At 43.4% G+C, this 19,736-nt stretch overlaps 1 protein-coding gene across 1 annotated transcript; it reads right to left on the bottom strand.

The window, feature by feature from the left end:
* Positions 1 to 751: 751 nt before the first annotated feature.
* LOC139284633 (trans-1,2-dihydrobenzene-1,2-diol dehydrogenase-like) lies at positions 752 to 3,854 on the bottom strand. Its single transcript, XM_070904971.1, has 7 exons — positions 3,765 to 3,854; positions 3,539 to 3,650; positions 3,278 to 3,441; positions 2,190 to 2,442; positions 1,565 to 1,689; positions 1,217 to 1,367; positions 752 to 861 (listed from the first exon to the last, which is right to left on the bottom strand). Exons 1-7 carry the CDS (start codon positions 3,852 to 3,854, stop codon positions 752 to 754), a joined length of 1,005 nt encoding a protein of 334 aa, XP_070761072.1.
* Positions 3,855 to 19,736: the final 15,882 nt, after the last annotated feature.

Below are 19,736 nucleotides of genomic sequence, written 5' to 3'. Positions count from 1 at the left end.
TCTTTGCTGACTCATAAAGGCCTTTCTCTGTCCTAACCTTGAAAAGCAGACAGTGCAACCTATTCTGTTCCGGAGAAGAGCACGAGTCTATTTGTACACGGCTGCGGGGGTCAGACATGACAGAACACTTTGATTCAAATGTGCCACTCGAAGTCTCTTCTCCTCTCCGGCGGATGATATTTGAAATGAAACAAGGCTTTCACAATCAGTCCTTTATTGGATTCATCAATCACACACCTCACAGTGACAGCTGGGTTTGTATTTAAAGGCCTGAGACTTGATTACAGGACATTTAGACACAAGACAGTTGCTCTATTTGTTTACATTGGGATTTATCTGCTTTAAGACATGTTTTCTATTTCTTTTTTTTAAACTGACTGTCCTGTACTGTATTATAAGGAACTACAAGTTGTTTACATGGTGACTCTGGGGTAGAAGGACAATGTTTGGTCTAATGGGTGTATAAGATGCAAAAAAAATATATATATATATGTGGAAAACAGACAGTAATAAATGCACCCAAAATTTACATGTTCCAATAATTTGTCGATTGTATTTTTAATTCAGTGGCAGCTCACTACGTTATCTGAGTCACAGTTGCCTCAGTGACACTGCGTCTGCTCAGGCTTTGTCACACGGTGCCATGAGTGATCTGCGTATACCAAAGATCCAAAGCCTGCCCCGAGCGGCTTCCTCTGTTCCATCTGAGTAGGTTTAGGTCAGGTGAAACAGCCCAGCTTTGGATGTGATGTCACTGGCTGTCCTGGCTGAAGGCAACTCCCACCTGTTTCCTGATTTCATCCATGATCTCTGTCAGTAAGACAGAGTCCGCCAGAGGCATCCGTGGGCTCTCCTTAAGTCCTGCGGATGAGGATGAGTTTAACAGGAGAATCAGGCCGACTGAAAGACACGGCTGTTCATAACGACGGTTAAATTATGCACATATGCACAACGAAGCATAAATTATGTCAAAGCAGGGATGTAAAGATTATGTAAATTAATATAGGAGGCAGAACCAATGGCAGTGTAATACTGTATAAGCTAGAGGACTTTCCAAGGACTGATAACATCATTGATTCTAAATCAATCTGATGAGTGCATTCGTGTATTCATCTAAATTCTCACGAGGAGCTCCAGGAAAAAAGCGACTGTTTCACTGAATTGCAGCGTCTTTCTTTCAAGCTCACCTTGCCTTTGAAACGGAGGTTTGACCTACCTTTAAGCAGGCACCGCCTCACTTCCTCCGCCTCGTAGCGAAGCCCAGTGCTGTTGGTGAAATTCAGAGGGAGGCAGGGCTCAGGCAGAGCGTACTCCATCTCCTTGCCATGCACCACGAGCGTGGTGGGGCAGTGCATGGGGCCAAGAACCTGGAGGGTAAGGAGGAAATGCACTTTTGCGTTAATCCAATCATTCAACTCGTAAATCATCAAATGCAGTGGGTCCTTGTCTGAATGCTTCAATTTAATTAAATGTGAAAGTAATTAGCAGTCAACTCAGTTTTCTGCGTGTCTCAATCATTTCTTAATTAAGTAAAATGTTCCTGTACAAGACTAGCATAGCATACTTTAATGGAGCCCTTAGTGCCGCTGATGACAGCGTCATTTGGAAGTTGAGCAGCGATTGAAAAGGCACAGAAGGCCATCCGGTTCCTGGAGAACTTCATCACCACAACCACTGACTCATCCACTCCTGCCAAACATTTCAAAAGTAAAATTAAGTGAGCAGCAAATGAATTTCAAGCTCTATTCAGTTCAGTATGTATATATTCTTCTTCGTATATTCATTAAATTGTAAGGGTGAGTAAAAGATAAGAAATGCTCATTACATGTACAGTGTGTTGGTGGTACATCGAAGGATATCTTGCTGTGAGACATGCAGCTACATATTCCCTTGCCAGTTTTACTGTATTACTGTATTCACCGTGGAGGATTTGGATTAGTCTGACATTTTAAAGATAAGTCTGGGATTTTCCGTGTGAAGAATTCTTCCCTGAGGTGTTTTTTATTTTTTGGACAGTTCATAAAAAAAGCGATTTTCTGCCTAAGTTTCTTCTGTGTTACACAAGGGGTTCTCATTTTCTTCTGCAGTTTCAATAGCCAGTTTGTGATCCGTGATGCATGCTGTGTGGTTGTTAATGATACTAATCTACATCCCACCTCTGCTGCATGACCCCATGTGCTGAATCATACCTGACTCAAGCAGCACCCCTGTGGCCTGGATGGACTCTGGCCTCTCTCCATTGAACACCATCAGCACAAACTGCAGGCAATACACTCCGATATCCAGCAGCGCGCCACCGCCCAGCTCCTTCTTCACCGAGCGGGGGATGTGGAGCTGAGGGGAGCCGAAGTAGGCCTTCACCAGCTTTAGCTCCCCTACTGCCTCCTCCGCCAGCAGCCTGCGCACCTCAGCGTGAACAGGGAAACAGCGGGACCAGATGGCCTGAGAGGGACGAGAGGGACAGAGCAGAAAACCTAGCACCACTGCAGCAGTAAACAGTTTATACTGGAGTTTTACCTGAGCAGCAGTTTATGAGCACAGCTCTCCACTTCCTCCACCTCCCATGCACTGTGGCAGATGTGCTGGTCAAACATGGCATGGCAAGATGTTCTCCTGTACCATGAGTCATACATACTCTCAGGACATTCAGGGTTTGCTGCCTATATAAATCTCCAGCAGCCGGTTAGCTTAGCTTAGTTTAGCTTAGTATGAAGACTGGAAACAGGAGGAAACAGCTAGCCCTATCCTGTCTGTAGGTAAAAAAAAATCCAAGTTGCGGTTTTATGGGGGGTTATGAGCCAGACTATTTCTTGGCAGTACTTCCTTGGATTTTGTCATCACTGAGATTAATACGAGATATAATGCGTTAATAAGTGAGCCTTAGACCTTTGAACAGGTCCAGGATAGCTGTTTCTCCCTGTTTGCAGTCTCTATGCTAAGCTAAGTTAACCGGCTGCTGGCTGTAGCTTCATATTTACCCTACAGACATGACTATGGTATTTTTATTCTCATCCAATTCTTGACAGGAAAGCAAATAACAATTTGCAATATACAGTTAAAATTTTTCTGCATTTGATACATTTGCATTTCACAAGCTACTATGGGGAAGATGGACATGTGTTGACATTATCATTTTATTATTACCAGGTTTCATCTCTAAACTCCTAATTTTTGTGTCTGGTGTTAACACCTAACCTGCAAGTGCAATGACCCCTACTGCCAGCCAGTGGGCCCTAGGAAAAGTTCCACATGATTGACTGTACCCCTTCAACCTTACCTCCATCAGGAACATGTTGTTTTTCTTGGCTGCGTCGACGAGGTCTTTCACCTGTCTGGAGTTCATAGCGAAAGGTTTCTCACACAACACGTTCTTCCCAGCCTCGAGGAACAGCAGACCGACTCGCCAGTGCTCTGTGTGCAGCACTCCCAGGTACACAACATCTGCGAGGACACAGATGCTCCAGGCTCAGCTTCAAAAGGCAACACCAACATGCCATTATCTCTGCCTGTGCAGCCAGGCTCATAGCTCTTAACTCACCAATGTCTGGGTCGTTGGCCAGCTCCTCATAGCTGCCGTAAGCCTTAGGAATACCATGCTTCTTGGCAAACTCTTTGGCATGCTCCAAGCTCCTCGATGCAATGACTGCTATCTGTACGAAAGAGAGAAAAACACACACATTCATCACAGTATTGTTCTGTCAGCAGCTCTGTTCAGTGCAGGGGAGGCATCCTGTGTGACAATGAAGCTTGCTGGGATAGAGTACCTGGTGATCTCCAGGAGGCAGAGTCTTCATGGCCACACTGAAGTCATGGCTGATCTTCCCCGCGCCACAGAGTCCCCATCGGGTTGCCATGTTGAATTGGATGGTAAGTGACAAATGAGCAGGGTGGTGCTTCTGAGATCTGAGCTGCTGGCGAGTTGTGACCTTGGAAAAGGGTGCACGTTCAGGGGAAGGAACGTACTAAACTATCATGCCTTGGAGCCAGCGGCACTTCAGCAAGAAGGCTCCTGCATTTATATGCTGGGGAGGCAGGATGTGTCACCTTCCTTCTGCTCCCACCCTGAGGTAGAGGGTGCGACACACACACACGTAAACACACACTGCTGTGTTGTTGCTGACATAGGCCTTTCAGTCCAGGCAGAAGTGGTTTGTACCAGTCTCTAACAATCTGTAACAGGACTATCAATGGGGCTCTCATCATTAACACGCTGAAGGGGAAAAAGTGCACAGTTTAATGTGCACAAGGCGAGGGCTCACCTTGCCCATAGATCAGCACTCTCCCCTTGCAGTACAGGTCAAGTATTGGATCCAGGAGCGGCTTTGTTTCCCACTGCGAGGGGCACTGATTAGCCTGCGATGGTTTGACAGCTGCACAGAAGCCAATGATTAAACCACAGTCTTGTGGGGGTTGCTGGGATAAATAGATATGCTGGCTTCACAGAATTCTCACGGAGAACCTCAGCAGGGCAATTTAACTGACCAGTAAGCTGAGCCAGGATGACTATGGAAAAGCATCAGCTCAGTTGCCCTTGAGCTAAATATTATCCGTTTAGCCAGACAGGCGGTTGTGTAAACTTCCTGCCACATGCTGCCAGTAGAGGACACTGTGTTGTCAGCGGAGTTTACTTTCTCTCTCAAGCTCTGAGGATTTGGCATGGCTCATTGCAAGAAATTATATAAAGGTTTGCAAAATCAGGTGAACCAAAAAAAGAGGACGGATGAACTTTGGAAAGTGTCTGCCAGAGGTCATACAGAACTTGATAACTTTGGGAAGAAAAAAAACAAGGATTTTCATGTCTGGAAGGTTATACCGACAAGAATTTACCAAGTGTTTTTCTGCAGTAGGGTAAAACATAATGTAGATACATACCCATTTAATATTGCAATCATTTCGACCTACATTCAAGTCATTATCTTGTCCAATAAGTCTTGAGTCTTGAGTTTATGATTTCTTTTTCTCATTTCCTGCAGGTACTGTATGGTGATTGGATTTACATGAGAACATAGTGTCAGTGTCAGCAACGTCTTCATTACAAAAGAAAAGGAATTTCATCAATGACTCCTCGCTGGCTGCTTTCCTTTTGTATTTCACTTCCAAATGAATTCTGGGAGCTGTGTGCCGTTGTCATAACAACAAGGTGCCAGCTGGGCAATTTGTATGCAAATGGCATTGGGCTTGGCCTGATATCCCTGCCTATACCACAGGACCTGGTTGCCATGGGAATGCCCAACTCTTCCTTGAGTAATTTGTACTTTTTTTTTCAGCATTTCTCTGGCAGGGCTACACAGTGACATCACCACAGGTGTTAAGAAAAAAGGTAGAAGTGTGAGGGAGGAGGTGTAACCTGACAGGGCAAGTGCAACTAGATTTTGAATTGGTGTGAAGCGGCCTAACTCGACTACCAGCAGACAGGCACACAGCGCAGAGGCTCAGGTGGTCGTAGAAGGGTGTTTCTGGACAGGACGTGGACAGGGTCGCCTGTCAGCCATGCAATGAGACCCCACCGCTCTCCCCCTCCAGGGTTTCTGAGACTGGCCCAGGGATGGATGGTAAAGAAGGCTCCAAAATGTGAGCAGTGATGAGCCGAGTCATTCAGAAACCTGGCATGCGGAAGGAAGCCGTCGCCTCATTAATTCAGCATGGCCAGGACGATTGCCTTCCACTCCTTTCACTTCTCACTGTCCTTATTTGATTAAGAATTCATGCATCATCTCTAGTCCGCGTCCCTACTCCACCAGGACAGGGAGGAATGGCATCCGATGGGTCACGTGACCGGTCACAACTGTTTCCTTCAAGGGGGTGGATCGTATTTGCCTGTGTAGACGGTTGATCACAGCAGACAGTTTTGTTTCACACATTGTCACGTCATTTCATCTGTGTATCTTGCTGTCAGAAAGACTTTGCCCCCCGATGTCATTGACAATGGCAATGCACCAGTGTTACAATGAAGCCTCCAAACTCATTCTGTTAATGATCATGCCAGTGGCCAAATCGTAAAAACTATTTTGTGGAAGGGCATACAACAACCCAAACAATCAAAACTTGTATAAGCTAGTAGGATTTTTACAAAGCTAGCCTGTTTTTTGGAAAAAGTATTGATGTTGTTGTTTGTCTTTTTAAATGTAATGTATGTATTGAAGATAGTAAAAGCTACACTGTGGCTCTGTAACCCCAGTTACCATTTAACAGCTCCATATTTCATCAGCAACTTCAAGTTAATGGGAAATAAAAAGGACCAGAGAGAGGCAACCTAATCCTATTTTGATTGATGCGGATATGCAGAGGGTTTTTTCCCTCCTCCTCCAGCTGTCAGTGTAAGTGAGAGCCATCTTGCTGCTGTGTATTTTTTTTTTGTGGGGGGAGAGAGGAACTGTATTGCAGCAGTTATGGGAGCACCATCACTCCTTCATCTCTGTCTCAAGGTCACTGCAGAAGAAGGGTGACAGGCTAGACAAGCGCCAGGAGGTGCCAGCCATTTTGAGGTAAGGTTGGGAGCTCGATGAATCCAGGGAGGGAGAGGGGAAGTGTGCAGCGAGGAGTAATAAGTCATTTTGTCAATGCTACAGCATGTTCTGATGTGTGGGCCGGGTTATTTTTTTTCCATTAGAAAAAGTGTGATAGAGGGAGACTGAGAGGAGCAAGCAGAAATGGGAGCCTTTGAGCCGCCCAGCATTGTGCCGGCCCTTTGAGAGTCCTATCTTTGTCTGCAGCACGCACACACTGGGAGGCTGAGCTGTGGAGCAAGAGCAGGCTGGACCGGAGCTGACTTAGCAGCCCTTCATCTGGATGTTAGTGCTGATGAGGAGGGAGAGAGGGATGTAGAGCGAATACAGCCACACATAGAGCTATTACATCAAGTTATCATTCTTCATTTCGACCCACTCTCCATGTGTTTTCATGGTTTTTGTCAGCCAAATCCGCATTTGCCATGGTGAGGCGTGCTCTCTCTCTCGTATGCCTTCATGTAAAACACTCACGTAGTGTAAGTGGACAGGGAAGACACATTAGGCAACATGTCAGCAGGCTGGCTGTTATATGGTTGATAGTTTTATTCTAGTCAGTATTGTGCGTTTAGTCCCTGATGCTTGGTTGCCTGTTTAACATCCAAATTGTCTCACTGTTAATGGCACGATACAGAATGAGCTAGCAGTCACTGGTACCAACTGTGGACATTGCTTCCCAGATGCCCCTGAGCAATGTGATCTAATCCTCACATCTGTGAACCAACACACTCCAAGCACATCTTAAGCTGAATTGACTTCGATGTTACACTTGCAAAGTCTCTTTGTGGTGTAATTTATAAAAACTAAGTAATACCTGATATTACTCTGGAGCAAAGTTACTGGAGAACGAGAAGAGTACAAGGAGAACAGACTTATCAAGGTGAGTTTTCATGTTATCAAATGTGCTAAAATATGTCTCCTCTTTTCTGTGATGTTTACATCTAATGGAGCTGAAAGAGGTTTTTCCAACCAATAAATAAAGCCCTTTGAGAAGAGGTTTTGCCCCTGTGGTGAATGTTTATTTCTGTTTGAGTGCTAAACAAGGAGTCTAGTCTATCAGTGCTGTTGTTCCACTGGAGTAAGTACTATCTGTCTCCATTAACTGCAGCCTGAATCTAGGGAACATGGGACACACGCTGTCACTGTCTTTCTCTTTTTTCTTACAGTATATCTCTCTCATACACTCTCATACACACACACACACACACACACACAACCAAAAGGAAGTTGTGTCTCTATCCAAGTCCATGGTGGAGCCACTTTGTATTGGCTGGCTAAGATTGTGTGAGGCGATACGGAATCCATCAAAGACCCCCCTGCTGAGGTGAGAGTGGTAGACGTGCCAGGAGCCAAGACATGGGGCAGATACCAACCTCTATCACTCAGCTGATAATGTCCATTTGGGTTTGAGGAATGTCCATTATGGAGTGTAGATCCATCGCCTCCGTGATGTTCTGTGTGTCCTGAGGTGAAGCACCATCGGGGGTATCTACATGCGCAAGGAATGCAGCTGAGGTGTAAGTCCATGTGATCTCAGTTTTTCCCCCATAATAAAATGAATGTGTATGAAAGTGTAGTGCTGTGGGGTTGTCCAGGGACATCAGACAGAGCAGCAGCATCAGAGCTGGTGGCGAGTGGTTGGCTGAAGGGCACCTAAGCAGAGCAGATGCCTGCTAACATTCATGGGTCCACTCTCTTTACCCACCTTTCCAAGATAGTAGAAATCTCAGCAGCCAATACCCATAATGACTGTGGTCTATTTATTATATTAAGAGAGAAGAAACAAGGAGCGTCTTTAAGGCATTAATAACTTATTTATTAACAATTAATAAACCCATTAGTTACAACTTACAAACCAAGAGTTACAGAGATGGTTTTGAGGATGAGCATCAGCCAAAAGGATTTTTCACAACCTGGCAAAACAAATGTTGTCCTCATTAATGGCTTATTACTGATACATTAGGCATTACCAAATTATTCATTAACCATTAACTATTTAACTATTTATAAATTCACACTCCCTCACTAAAAAGTTGTACCAACATACTATTGCAATTTCAGTAATATGAAAAATATGTTTATTCATATTGATAACGAATCTCTTAGAATTTCTCACATTTCCTCAGAACATGGTGAGCCCTCCCTGAGCACCCTTCTTCTACCATGTGAGAGAAAAACTGCTCACTGAGACCAAAGTGGCTGCTTCACCCACCTTTTGATTTCCCACTCCATCAGTGGTCCGTATCCCCCCTGTTGGCCAGTCACACTGACTCCTCTGCAGGGAGGCCGAAGCCATTAAGCAGCCAACACACTCTGCTGCTGCGTCTCCCTGTTTAATTGCCTGATAGGGCTTGTGATATTTTTATCAGCCATCCTGTGGCGGATCGCTGCCGAGAGGGGAGATGTGTGTGTGTGTGTGTGTGTGTGTGTGTGTGTCTTAACGTGTCATGCCTCGGTACACCTTTGACAAGAGAGCTGCCTGCTTGCCGCAGGAAACCCTGCGCTTCTGTGCACCTGCATATCAAACTGTGTGACCCAGTCTCTCAGCCGTGACATAGCACAGAACGTCCACACCTAAATTCGGCTTAGGCTTTGACGCCTCACCATCATTGTGCTACAGATAATGAATCATGTCTTCAGCACTTTGGAGCTTTGTTAAATACTATACTTATTTTCCCACAAACATACAGTTGTTCCTCCACTGTGGCCATAGTAGGATGTTTTCATAGGTTTTTGAGATGGATGGATTTATCACTCCAAGCTGCTATCAGTATCAGATATGGTGCTTTTTCCTCCCTAGAGACTTTACATACAGATACAGTACACAGGTTACTCTGGCCCTGTCTCACGCACACACACGCACACATAGGCAACGCTTGCACTTCCCTGCCGGCTGTTAGGTTTATTAACTGGATGCTTGTCCACAGTCAGAGTGATTTAGGGCTTTGGAGGGAGGTGAAGGGAGGAAGAGGTGTCAGTGGGGGAGCCAGAGGGAGAGAGAGAGAGAGAGAAAGAGAGGATCCTTATTGGAGCTCCAGAGGCTACGAACTGCAGACCAACATAAAACCAGGGAAAAACCAATTCCCTCTTTTTTTTCCAGCTGAGTTTTTGGCAGGGGATTAGGAAGTGGATTTCACCTCGCTGGGATCTCTTTGAGTGCAAGCTCTGTCTTATTTGGGAATTATTGAATTCGTTCAGCAACTCCCTCCATGCGGTTTAAGATATTTCACTGCACTCACTCCTCACACTGATTGAATACAGCCAGTTAGTCACACTATCTCACAAAGCGAGCACAATTTCTCTTAAATAGGTTAAGTGTAAAACTCTGAACCCTGGAATAAATAAACCAAAGAATATGTACCATATTTCATGTTTAACTTTGATTTTTCTTTACTACATTTACTGAGTGGACAACAGCATTAGATATCGCATTCAGAGTAGAAATCTGCTGCACTATATAATATATAATATAAGAATAAAAATGAGAATTGAACGTTTGCTTAGATTCTTAGTTACTTAGTTGCTACACCTGTCAAGCTTTCTGTTCTGGCAGATTTACCACTCAAAATTCTTAGTAATAATTGAAAGAATGGATCCTTGATTTCAGACAGAGGAAGACAAAGCTTATTTCAGACCAGTGACCGTTGTTTTTGCAGCCTGAAATTGTGACAGAGTTTATCAGTTGTAGCTAGCAAGCAAATTAAGTTAATGTTAACTCCATGAGTTGGTTAAACACACTGTCTCCAGCTGACAAAAACAAGAATCTTGTGAAAAGGGTCTTGACATAGGCCGAATGCAAAATGACTGAGGCTAAAGCTGCATGTTCCAAATTTCCTTACCCATTGATGATTCATATAGAAGACACCACTTTCAACCAATTAGTCCTGGTATTGATAGGATGATAAATAAAGACATAAGATCAAACTATTATTTCGTTAACATAACCAAGTTTAGCTGCTTAGCTTACATACTTGTTCATATTTTTAAATATTTCTTATTTTATATTGATTTAACTTTTAACATCTAAAGAGAAAATGAAGAGCAGGGTCTTATGTTCCTGGCTATCTTCGCAGTTCCAAATGCAAAAGTACAAAGGGAGATGGACATTTCAAATAAAGGTTGAATGGTAAAAATCCACTGTTGCGATATCAGTGTCTAATATGAGGGACTATAACATCAGTAGGCTTTAAGCTGTAGGTGGGTGACTTCAGCATTGACCCAGGGAAACATACACTGAACATTGACCTTGGGTAAAAACATTGCTGAAAACATAAAACCCTATGAAAGGTCTCCTTAATGTGTCATATTTTGACTTCTACTACTCAAAAATCAAGTGGTGTTGAACAAAACGTGTAAGTATCATAAACTTTTGTTTGCCACAGAGCTTATTTTCTGTGATAATCCAAAAACCCATTAAAAATCCCATTGGCTTTTCGTCGAGGGAACCAGGGCAATGCTAACTTCTGGGTTGGCCTACAAAAATACGTCACCCATGCAACACTCTATTGATGTGCTCCTTGGTCTTGGTAGTGATGCTTGGTTACTACTATGTAACGTAAGATAGCTAGCCAGACATGCTAACGACCTTACGCTCGAGCAGACAAACACACTGTTAAATCCATTCCTTACACTTTACTTACTCTTGTGTTTTTGGTTTTGGAAAGGACAAAAATTCTAAATATCGCTCTTCATGGAGCCCCATGTTATCATCACAGCAGAAAGGAGCATGCTAATAATCTAAATTTCTTTGTGGTTGACACATAAAAATCATGAAATATTCAGAGTTTAACTGCCTCCTCTAATCCCAACGGCTGTGCCAGGATTAGAAAGGAAGCAGAACTGGATGTTCAAAAACACCGCCTCTTTCTCTCCCTGTCTGTCCGTCGCTTCCTCACACTCTTCAGAAACACACACACCTACAGTACACATTCACCCTGGCCACAGACACACTCTGTCGCTCACCCATCACCTCACAGGTCTTTTCCTCTCCCCTGCACAACCCTCTCACATCCTCCTCCTCCTTCCTACACTATCTCTGCTCTGGGTTCTCTCCTTCACCCCCTCCTCCATCCCTCTTATCATGCACAAAACACACACATTTGCACACACTGACATACTTACAGCTTTTGTATCCTGGCACATAGACATATACACAGGCTAAAAAGGCACAGTCATATAAGCATGTGCACACACACACACACACACACACACACACACACACACACACACACGTATTGACACACAATACAATTTTCCCCACTCCTCCCTCTTGATGTTTTTTCTCTGTTTTGCTCTGGGGAAGTTGGCACCGTACTGTAACTGTCTATTGTATCCACTGCTGTGAGCTATGTGGTCACACACACACACACACACACACACACACACACACACACACAGACAATTACATGCAATATAAATCTTGCACATTTTGCTAATAAAAATGATTCCCTGTGACACACCTAAGGAGGAAACATCAAAGGTACAATAGCTCAGAAGGATCCACTTCTGCTAATGAAAGTGAGTCATCCTTTACACAAATTAGCATCTGCTTCCTTCATGTTATGTAAAGCCTCTATAGCCTTTTGAAACCTGCTTTATAGATGGCTGTTGGTAATGATAATGGTAGATCACGTTTTGCAGGACACATCTGACTTTCAAAGGAGGATATTATGTGATGTTGTTATACAGCCATAGGTTGTCGATAGTCAGGAAAAAATGAACTTTGACAGGGAGCTGCTGTTCATTTCCCGTTTCCTACCAACAGTCAATAATGGTTTCTTATAACCACAATCATGATCATCCCCTAAACCTTAATGAAGCAGTAACTTTAACCAAAACCACTGTGTTTCTCTAGCCTCATCTGTGACCTCAACAGTCTAAAGTTATTTTTAATCTGTTATAAGGCAGAGGGTTGCGTCTCCTCATGTACTTTCGTGATCCCTCAGATGTCTCCGGTCTGCCTGGTGAAACCAGTGTTTAAATCCAATCTTTAACACACTGAACGGGTACACTCTACTCTTCTTCTTTGCTGGATGTACGTTAATTCTGCTGTGCTGCAGTCTGTGGAAATATTGTGGATTTGCCCTTGGCAAACGTTTTATCATTCTGGGCAGACACACATAAAACACCTTTGGTGGATAACAGGTAAAAAAAATAATGTTTTGACTTTTACCCCTTGAGTTTAATAGAGAACGCTATTGAGTAAATGTATGGAGTGGTGAGGTCGCAAACGGGACTAGATGTTTCTTTAAAGCAGCTATAATCAATATTTTTAGAATAACAATTTATCAAATGACAATGACAATGTGACAATATGAAAGGGGGTTGGTAGTGATGAACCATAGACTATAATAAAGATGGACAACATGACAGCTCCACAAAAGTGAAGCCAAAACATCTCATTCAGATGCGGATGGGACATGGGCCAAAAATAAAAAGTACACAAATACATTTTTCCCAAAGATAATTTCCATCATTTTAGGTAGTTCTTATCACACTGATGTTTGTTCAAGTATTCATTTTTCTGATAAGTTTGGTTTAATTAGTTATCTGATGCTATAAAAATGGGGTGAGATGTCATGATTGACAGCTGTGATTGACCGTGGTGTGCTTGCGATTGGGTCGAGTGGGTATATGGGTGGGACCTCGACACTGCAGTTCCACTCGCCAGTCTCTACTGCGCAGACTCTGGCTCCAAAAGATGTCACCAGGGCCAGATGGCAGCAGCCGTATATTTTGGCTTCATTTTTGTACAGTGGGAGGAAGTGGAGAAGCATCGTCCATCTTTATATACTGTATATGTGATGAACCTACAGAGAATTATCACCTGAATCTCTGAGTTTCAGCTCATTGAAACCGTGATCTTTCAGTTGTTTTTGTGTCCAAACCTTAACCATAGCTGAAAGCGCCTATTTGTTGCACTTTTAATTGAATTAGTCCTGTTTTGTATGTTCCCCAGCCATGTCACATATCACTTTTTACATATCTAGCTCTGACAGAAATGGTACAACTTTGCAGTGCTGGCAGGCAGAAGGAGAGAATGGCAGCATCCTCAATTGCCTGAATGATCTGCACATCTCCTAAAGCGCTATGTGACTTGATTCTTTCTGAAGTCATATTGGCAAAAGCGCAGAAATCATTTCAAAGTGCCCTTTTGCAGCCAAAAGAGGACCAGACCTGGTCAATAAGGAATGTCAATCAATACACATATGTTTTATAATGTAGAGCATGTAGCCATTGTGTTAAACTTCATTAATTTTGCGCACCTCTCATTTTTCTGTCTCCTCTGCCTCGCGCCTTTCTTCCTCACCCACCCCTCTCCTCCTCTCTCCACAGCCCTCTCTTTGGGAATGTGCTGCTGATAGTTCAACAGTCCATTAGGTCTTACGGTGAGATCTATTTCTGACTCTTAAGCACACCAGAGGTGGTCAGCGACAGGGAAAAATGATGTTCCATAATAAGAAAAAAAGAAATCATTCAGTGAAAGGCGTTTCAGGCTTCCATTGTACTAAGGTCTAACAATCACAGCTGATTCTGCTCTCAGCGCTGGTATATGTAACAGCTCTCCTGGGCTATATGACATGACATTACAGGCCACTTGACATAAGGAGGATGATCGCGATGTTGGCCTTGACTCTTTCACCATGTGTGTTCCATCTGTTATCTGGTTGGTGAGAAGAATTTGGGGCATTCATCAGAGTATAAGATGGCCATTTTTTTGATGGCCAAGATTTGCTTGTTTGTTTGTTTTCAAATGGAAGGGACTCCAGCCCATTCATGTAGTGGATCCAAGTCTACATCTGATATGGGCCTGGAATCCACAACATTAATGGGCTGCGTTTTTTCCCCCTCCCACCAGTATAGCTAAGGCATTCATTTGCAGGTGAAGCATGGAGGTCAGCAGGGACCAGTGTGACATTCAGTGCATTAGCTGGCTGACTCCAAAATTGCCCCTGCTCTGCTCAACATACTGGCTCTTCTGAAAAATTAGAACTACGAGAGTCAGTAATGACACTCAAACCATCTTAATTATTCTGAACAATGGCTATGTCCTGCGCTAGTGTAATTAAGCCTTTCGAGACATATACTGTATGCTGGATGACAATGTGATTGTGGTTCCCCCAGCTCTTCATGGCTGACTCTCACATCGACGTGATTTTACCACGAAATTTCTTGATGCTAATATTTATTTAGCTTTCCTTGCCAAAGAGAAAATGATAGAGGACTGTGTTTTTCTGATCTCTCTCAAGGCTGGAAGAGGAGCCATGGCAGGAACACAAGCCTACCAAGACAGCCAATCAAGACGCTCCATTCTGAAGAAGCCTGGCGATGGTTTAGTACAAGGCCATTTACTGTCAGAATTTAAGCCCACATGATTTATGGTATGGTCGCCCTGGTCTGCTTTCCCTCCTTAGTTCAAAGGATGAGTCTGGCTGCAAAATGCTCAAGGGCGCGGGCTAATATGATAAACAGGGAACAGAGCTAAGGCTGGGGGGAGGGTTGGGCCTTCTCCTCGCTACAGTTTACCCTCACTCTGTGAAATGCGAGCGATGGTGTATGGTGAGGGATGCAGTGTCTCCGGGGCCGAGGGGTGGGGGGGTTGAGGAAGGGAGATCTTTTTCCCCATCAACTCTCACTGGGGGAAAGAGCGAGGAGGAGGAGGAAGTGGAGGAGGATGGTGTTGCAGGGATCACCAGTCATGGAGGATTATAATTGCTAAATATAAGAAAATGGTATTTTCCTCTCTTTCAAATGAGTTCCTCTGGGTTTCTTTTTATATAATTAGGAGAGGAGAAAGAGGTTTTATGAAATATGCAGGAATCCTCCACCGAATGATATAGCATGCTAATATATTGAGATGCATTTGGCTTCTTTGCAAAATGCTATGTTTGTTGTGGAGAGAAAACTGTATCAGCTTACTGTTCAGCATTTCAAAAACCAGCACTAGACATCCCTCTCCTTTAAATTAAAATCCCCCAAAATATCTGCTGGAATACTTTACTCTCATGCCAGCAATCAGTTAAGCAGAGTAGGGGTCATATTTTGGAAATAGCGGATATCACATTTTAGAATTAATCTCTGCAATTCAATCTCAAGGACTGATTCAATAATCAGTATTTTAACATTTTATGAGCATCGCAAGATGGATTTAAGCCTCTCTAGTCAGAAATAGGCAGCTAACTGTAACAGCCCCGGGAGGGTTTGTCTGAAGGGGAGAATGGCTGCGCTTAGAAACGGACATTTAGGATGGACTGTTAGCAGATGGCAGGGTGACAACTTGAGCTGCTGGTTCTCATGTTGACATATCACAGTGGGGTCGCAGCTCAAGGCAGTGCATCATCGCGTCAAAGTCTGTCTGTCTCGGTTCAGATTAACACTCACCCGATGACACAGGAATGGCCAGAAAAGGTTAAAAAAGAGTGGACATCATGTGATATGCTCTCAATGTACACTTTAGTGTGAGCACAATATGAATATAGCAATGGTGGAAAAAGTACTCAGATCCTTTACTTAAGTAAAACTACCAATGTAAGAATACTCAAAAAGTACAAGTCCTTCATTTAAAATGCTTCTTAAGTAAAAGTACAGTTTTATCAGCAAAACATACTAAAATTATCTTTTACTACTACTATACTATATTAACATAGCATACTATATTAACTTTACTGTTGTAGATGGTCGAGGTGGCGCTAGTTTTAACTATTTTAGTTTGATGTAGTTTAGTCCCATGGTTCCCAACCTAGTGGTCGGGCCCCTCTAAAGGGTCACAAGTTAAAGTGCAAATGGAAATGGAGTGCATTTATATGGGGCTTTTATCCAAAGTGCTTTACAATTTGACTCTCACCCAATGGCAGCGGGCTACTAATAACAAAACTGTGCTTAAGTAAATGTACTTAAGTTATTTTCCACCACTGGAATATGGAGTGTCATCAAAGTCCATGAGTCCATGCACAAGAAAATCCAATTTGACACACATACATTCACTCATCATGTTTCACATGTCTTCTTGGTCATGGGAACTACTCTCACAAGCTCATATTATCACTTTCATTTCTGATACTAACCCAGTCATTTTGTCAGCACTTTCCTCTACCTCTAAGTAGGTCACATATGGCCCATTTCTGACCATCGGGATTTTTCAGCAAGGGAGGGAAGGAGCGAGCAGAGGATTGGGTTTTTTTTTGGGGGGGGGGGGGGGGGGGGGGGGGCGTTGGCAGAGAAAGAGGCAGAGTGAGGACATCAGGTTGGCAACCTGTGGCCATCTTTCTGATGTTATCCATGCGTATGCTTTCATGAACTTAATCCCAGGAGGCACACACATACACAAACACAGAGTTACCCACATGCATGGACACACGCACACACACTGACACAAAAAGAAAACTTTCAGCCATGCGCATCAAAAGCTGTAGCGTTGCAAAGTTGGCATTTGGACAATATTTGTGAACAAACTGGCAGATGTCAAAAGGCTTTGACGGCAGGGTTTTAGAGGAAAAAAAGCACTAATACGGATGTGCTGTAGTTACTGTGTGCGTTTTTGAGTGCTCTGCGCCCTGGGCTGCCAAAAAATATAGTGCCAGGCCTGCATGCTATGAGCGTGAGAAGATATGAGTAAAAAGTAAAAGCATTTTCCTTAAAAACAAACTTACAAATACAACAGGTCCGTAAGATAGTGAAAAAGCAAAAAAGAGGATGTTGAAAACAAGATAATGGCACTTTTTATGTACTGAATTTATATAACTATATAACTATACACTATTGCTCTGTAGAGATCTTGGACTTTCAGGACACTCAAGTTTCATCCCTCTGGCCGGCTGAAATCCACCCAAATCCCCATGTCCCTCTCAAATGTTGCTATTAAAACATTTTAATTTATGTAAAAGTCAAGGCATGCTTTCTCCCTGCTCCAGCACCAGCGTGGAGTTGAAAGGGGCTATCTGGAAAGAGAAAAAAACTTGAGACACACACATATACAGCGCTTTAACCCTGAGGCCTGCAGGGTAATGGTAGGATTAATTACTGTTGAGTTTGACCCAAGGAGAACTAGAGCAGATTATCCCAGATGCTGCAGAGGAAGGCATTAGTGCTGGTCGTCCCTCTATGGCAGCAGCGAGACAGCCACCTCAACTGTGAGGATGTCACCATGACCTCGCTGATCTGGCCCGACTGCACAAAATCACACAAGAGGCGTACAGGAGGCTCAGGTGGCAGTAGCGGGCATGCACGGTTTACACCACCACCCTTTTTTTTTTTGGTCGCCGTCAGATGCTGAGCGGGCGTCTGTAAACCAGCTCCTCTCCTTTCAGCAGGCAGGAGGAGAATAATGTGTAATTACAATAGACAATCTAAAACAAAGCCCTTCACTTTCAATGAGTTCCTCTTGGAGAAGGGAAGGTTACCTCAAGGGGGAATTCTAATGAAGCAGATGGCTGAGTGCTCACAGGGGCAGACGCAGACTGTCCTCCTTTTTAGAGTCTGCCAACATTTCCAGCATTCTGAGGAGCTTCACCTGTCTCTTGACCGCTCTTTGTGTGCATCTGTGAGCGAACGTACTGTACGTGTGTGTTTGCATGAAAGACTTTTGCTTATTGACACTTCTCACAAGATGGAGGGGGAAAATAATGAGAGTAACCTCGCAGATTTGCCATCTGAACACACAGGTAGGCAAAAAAGATACAATAAAAATGGTGTCAGAGGTGTGAATATTGCACTGTGCTGTCTCAGAGACTTTGTGAAGTGCAATTGAGAGCATGTGGACAGAGAGAAAAAACAAAAAACACTCCAGGCAGGTGTTCCTTATATTTTATTCTATACCGTTTTATTTCATCCAGTATGTGTGCTTATCGACAATGCAGTTCTTGCCTCACTCCTTTCACTGCCACACAAACTACGAGCCACAAATACTGTGTGTGTGTGGTTGTCGTGTGGGTCAGCACAATGTCCCAGCATGGTACACATCCAGTCACACCATACCTGTACAGTTCCCTTATTGCTTTTTTTCCCCATAGTTCCCGTGTTAAATGCAGAAAAAATAGATATCCATTGATCGATAGCAAAGCGGTCAAAATACTGTCCTCCCCAAAAGGTCACGTGTCCTCATAAGTGTTGAACCAGTCACTGCCTTCATGGAACAAAAAAGGTTGACCCTTCAGGTAGAAAGTCTTGGTCTGTAGCATCATGTAACGAAAATGTCCCACTCCATGCGCCGCATCAAAGAGGAGAGATTATACAATGCAAATGACATGTTTCCTTAAAAATCATGGACATGTTATGAACTCTGTACACATACACAAATTGGTGAACATTGCTTATCATTATATGGTATGGTGATGACATCACTTATTAAGAGAGTCTAAAATAAATACAGAAATATAAATAGGTCCTATGGAAATATATAAATCTGTATAAGTACCTTGTCGACATTATGTTCCCAACATCAGATTAAGTGGAATTATAGTACATACTTCAGCAAATGAAAGACAGCTTCAAGAAGCAGGATTTTTTTACGTAAACCCTCATCTCTCCAAATGTAGTATGAATTTGTCCTTTCTGCCCCCCCCCCCCAACACACACACACACACACACACACACACACACACACAAACACTAATCCAGTGAAGAGCCGCCTCACCTTTGGCTTCAACACAGGATTTTCTGATCAGCTGCAACCCGTAGAAAAACACATGACACCATGTATTTTCATAACCAAATCAGTCAAATTTTCAACATGAACGAGCAGTGAAGCAGGATGCATCGATGACTTTATGCTGACTGCTACAAAGAGAGACTTCTGCCAGTTAGCTGTACAGTGCCGTTACCCTGAAGGATCTTTAGGTAATGCAGTCTTAGAGTGAATTTATTTGCTCCCCACTGTTGCATGGTTTCCCTAAACTGGGTCATATCCAGGTTGCACTGCCCAACAGCCCACTTTGTGGTCAAAATAACATTACTGTCGTGTTATTCCATCTCACCGGAGCAGCAGCAAAAAGAGGTCAGCTGTATTAGACGCTACGATAAACAGAACTTTTCACCACATATAGCAATCTTCATACCATATCCAATCACTCTGAGGTACGTTGTCATACGGAACACCTGATTCTGGTGCTTGTGTACGAAATAAATTGAGCATTTGTTGGAAGGGAATTTGTGGTCATGAATGAATAACGAGGGCCTCGGGGGAAAAAAACATGCATGTCTTTTTCTCCCCCGAGGAATTGCAGGTTCGATTCT

The sequence above is a fragment of the Enoplosus armatus genome, chromosome 1 (genome assembly GCF_043641665.1).
Source record: "Enoplosus armatus isolate fEnoArm2 chromosome 1, fEnoArm2.hap1, whole genome shotgun sequence".
NCBI lineage: Eukaryota > Metazoa > Chordata > Actinopteri > Centrarchiformes > Enoplosidae > Enoplosus > Enoplosus armatus.
The sequence above is the reverse complement of the archived record's forward strand: the minus strand, read 5'-3'. Positions and strand labels throughout refer to the sequence as shown.

Coding starts and splice junctions, on each gene's coding strand:
- LOC139284633 (XM_070904971.1), bottom strand. CDS start 3,854: ATGGCAACCCGATGGGGACTCTGTGGCGCGGGGAAGATCAGCCATGAC. Junction 3,651..3,764: donor TGCCTCCTGGAGATCACCAG/GTACTCTATCCC, acceptor TCTTTCGTACAG/ATAGCAGTCATTGCATCGAG. Junction 862..1,216: donor GAGGCGGTGCCTGCTTAAAG/GTAGGTCAAACC, acceptor CCTCATCCGCAG/GACTTAAGGAGAGCCCACGG.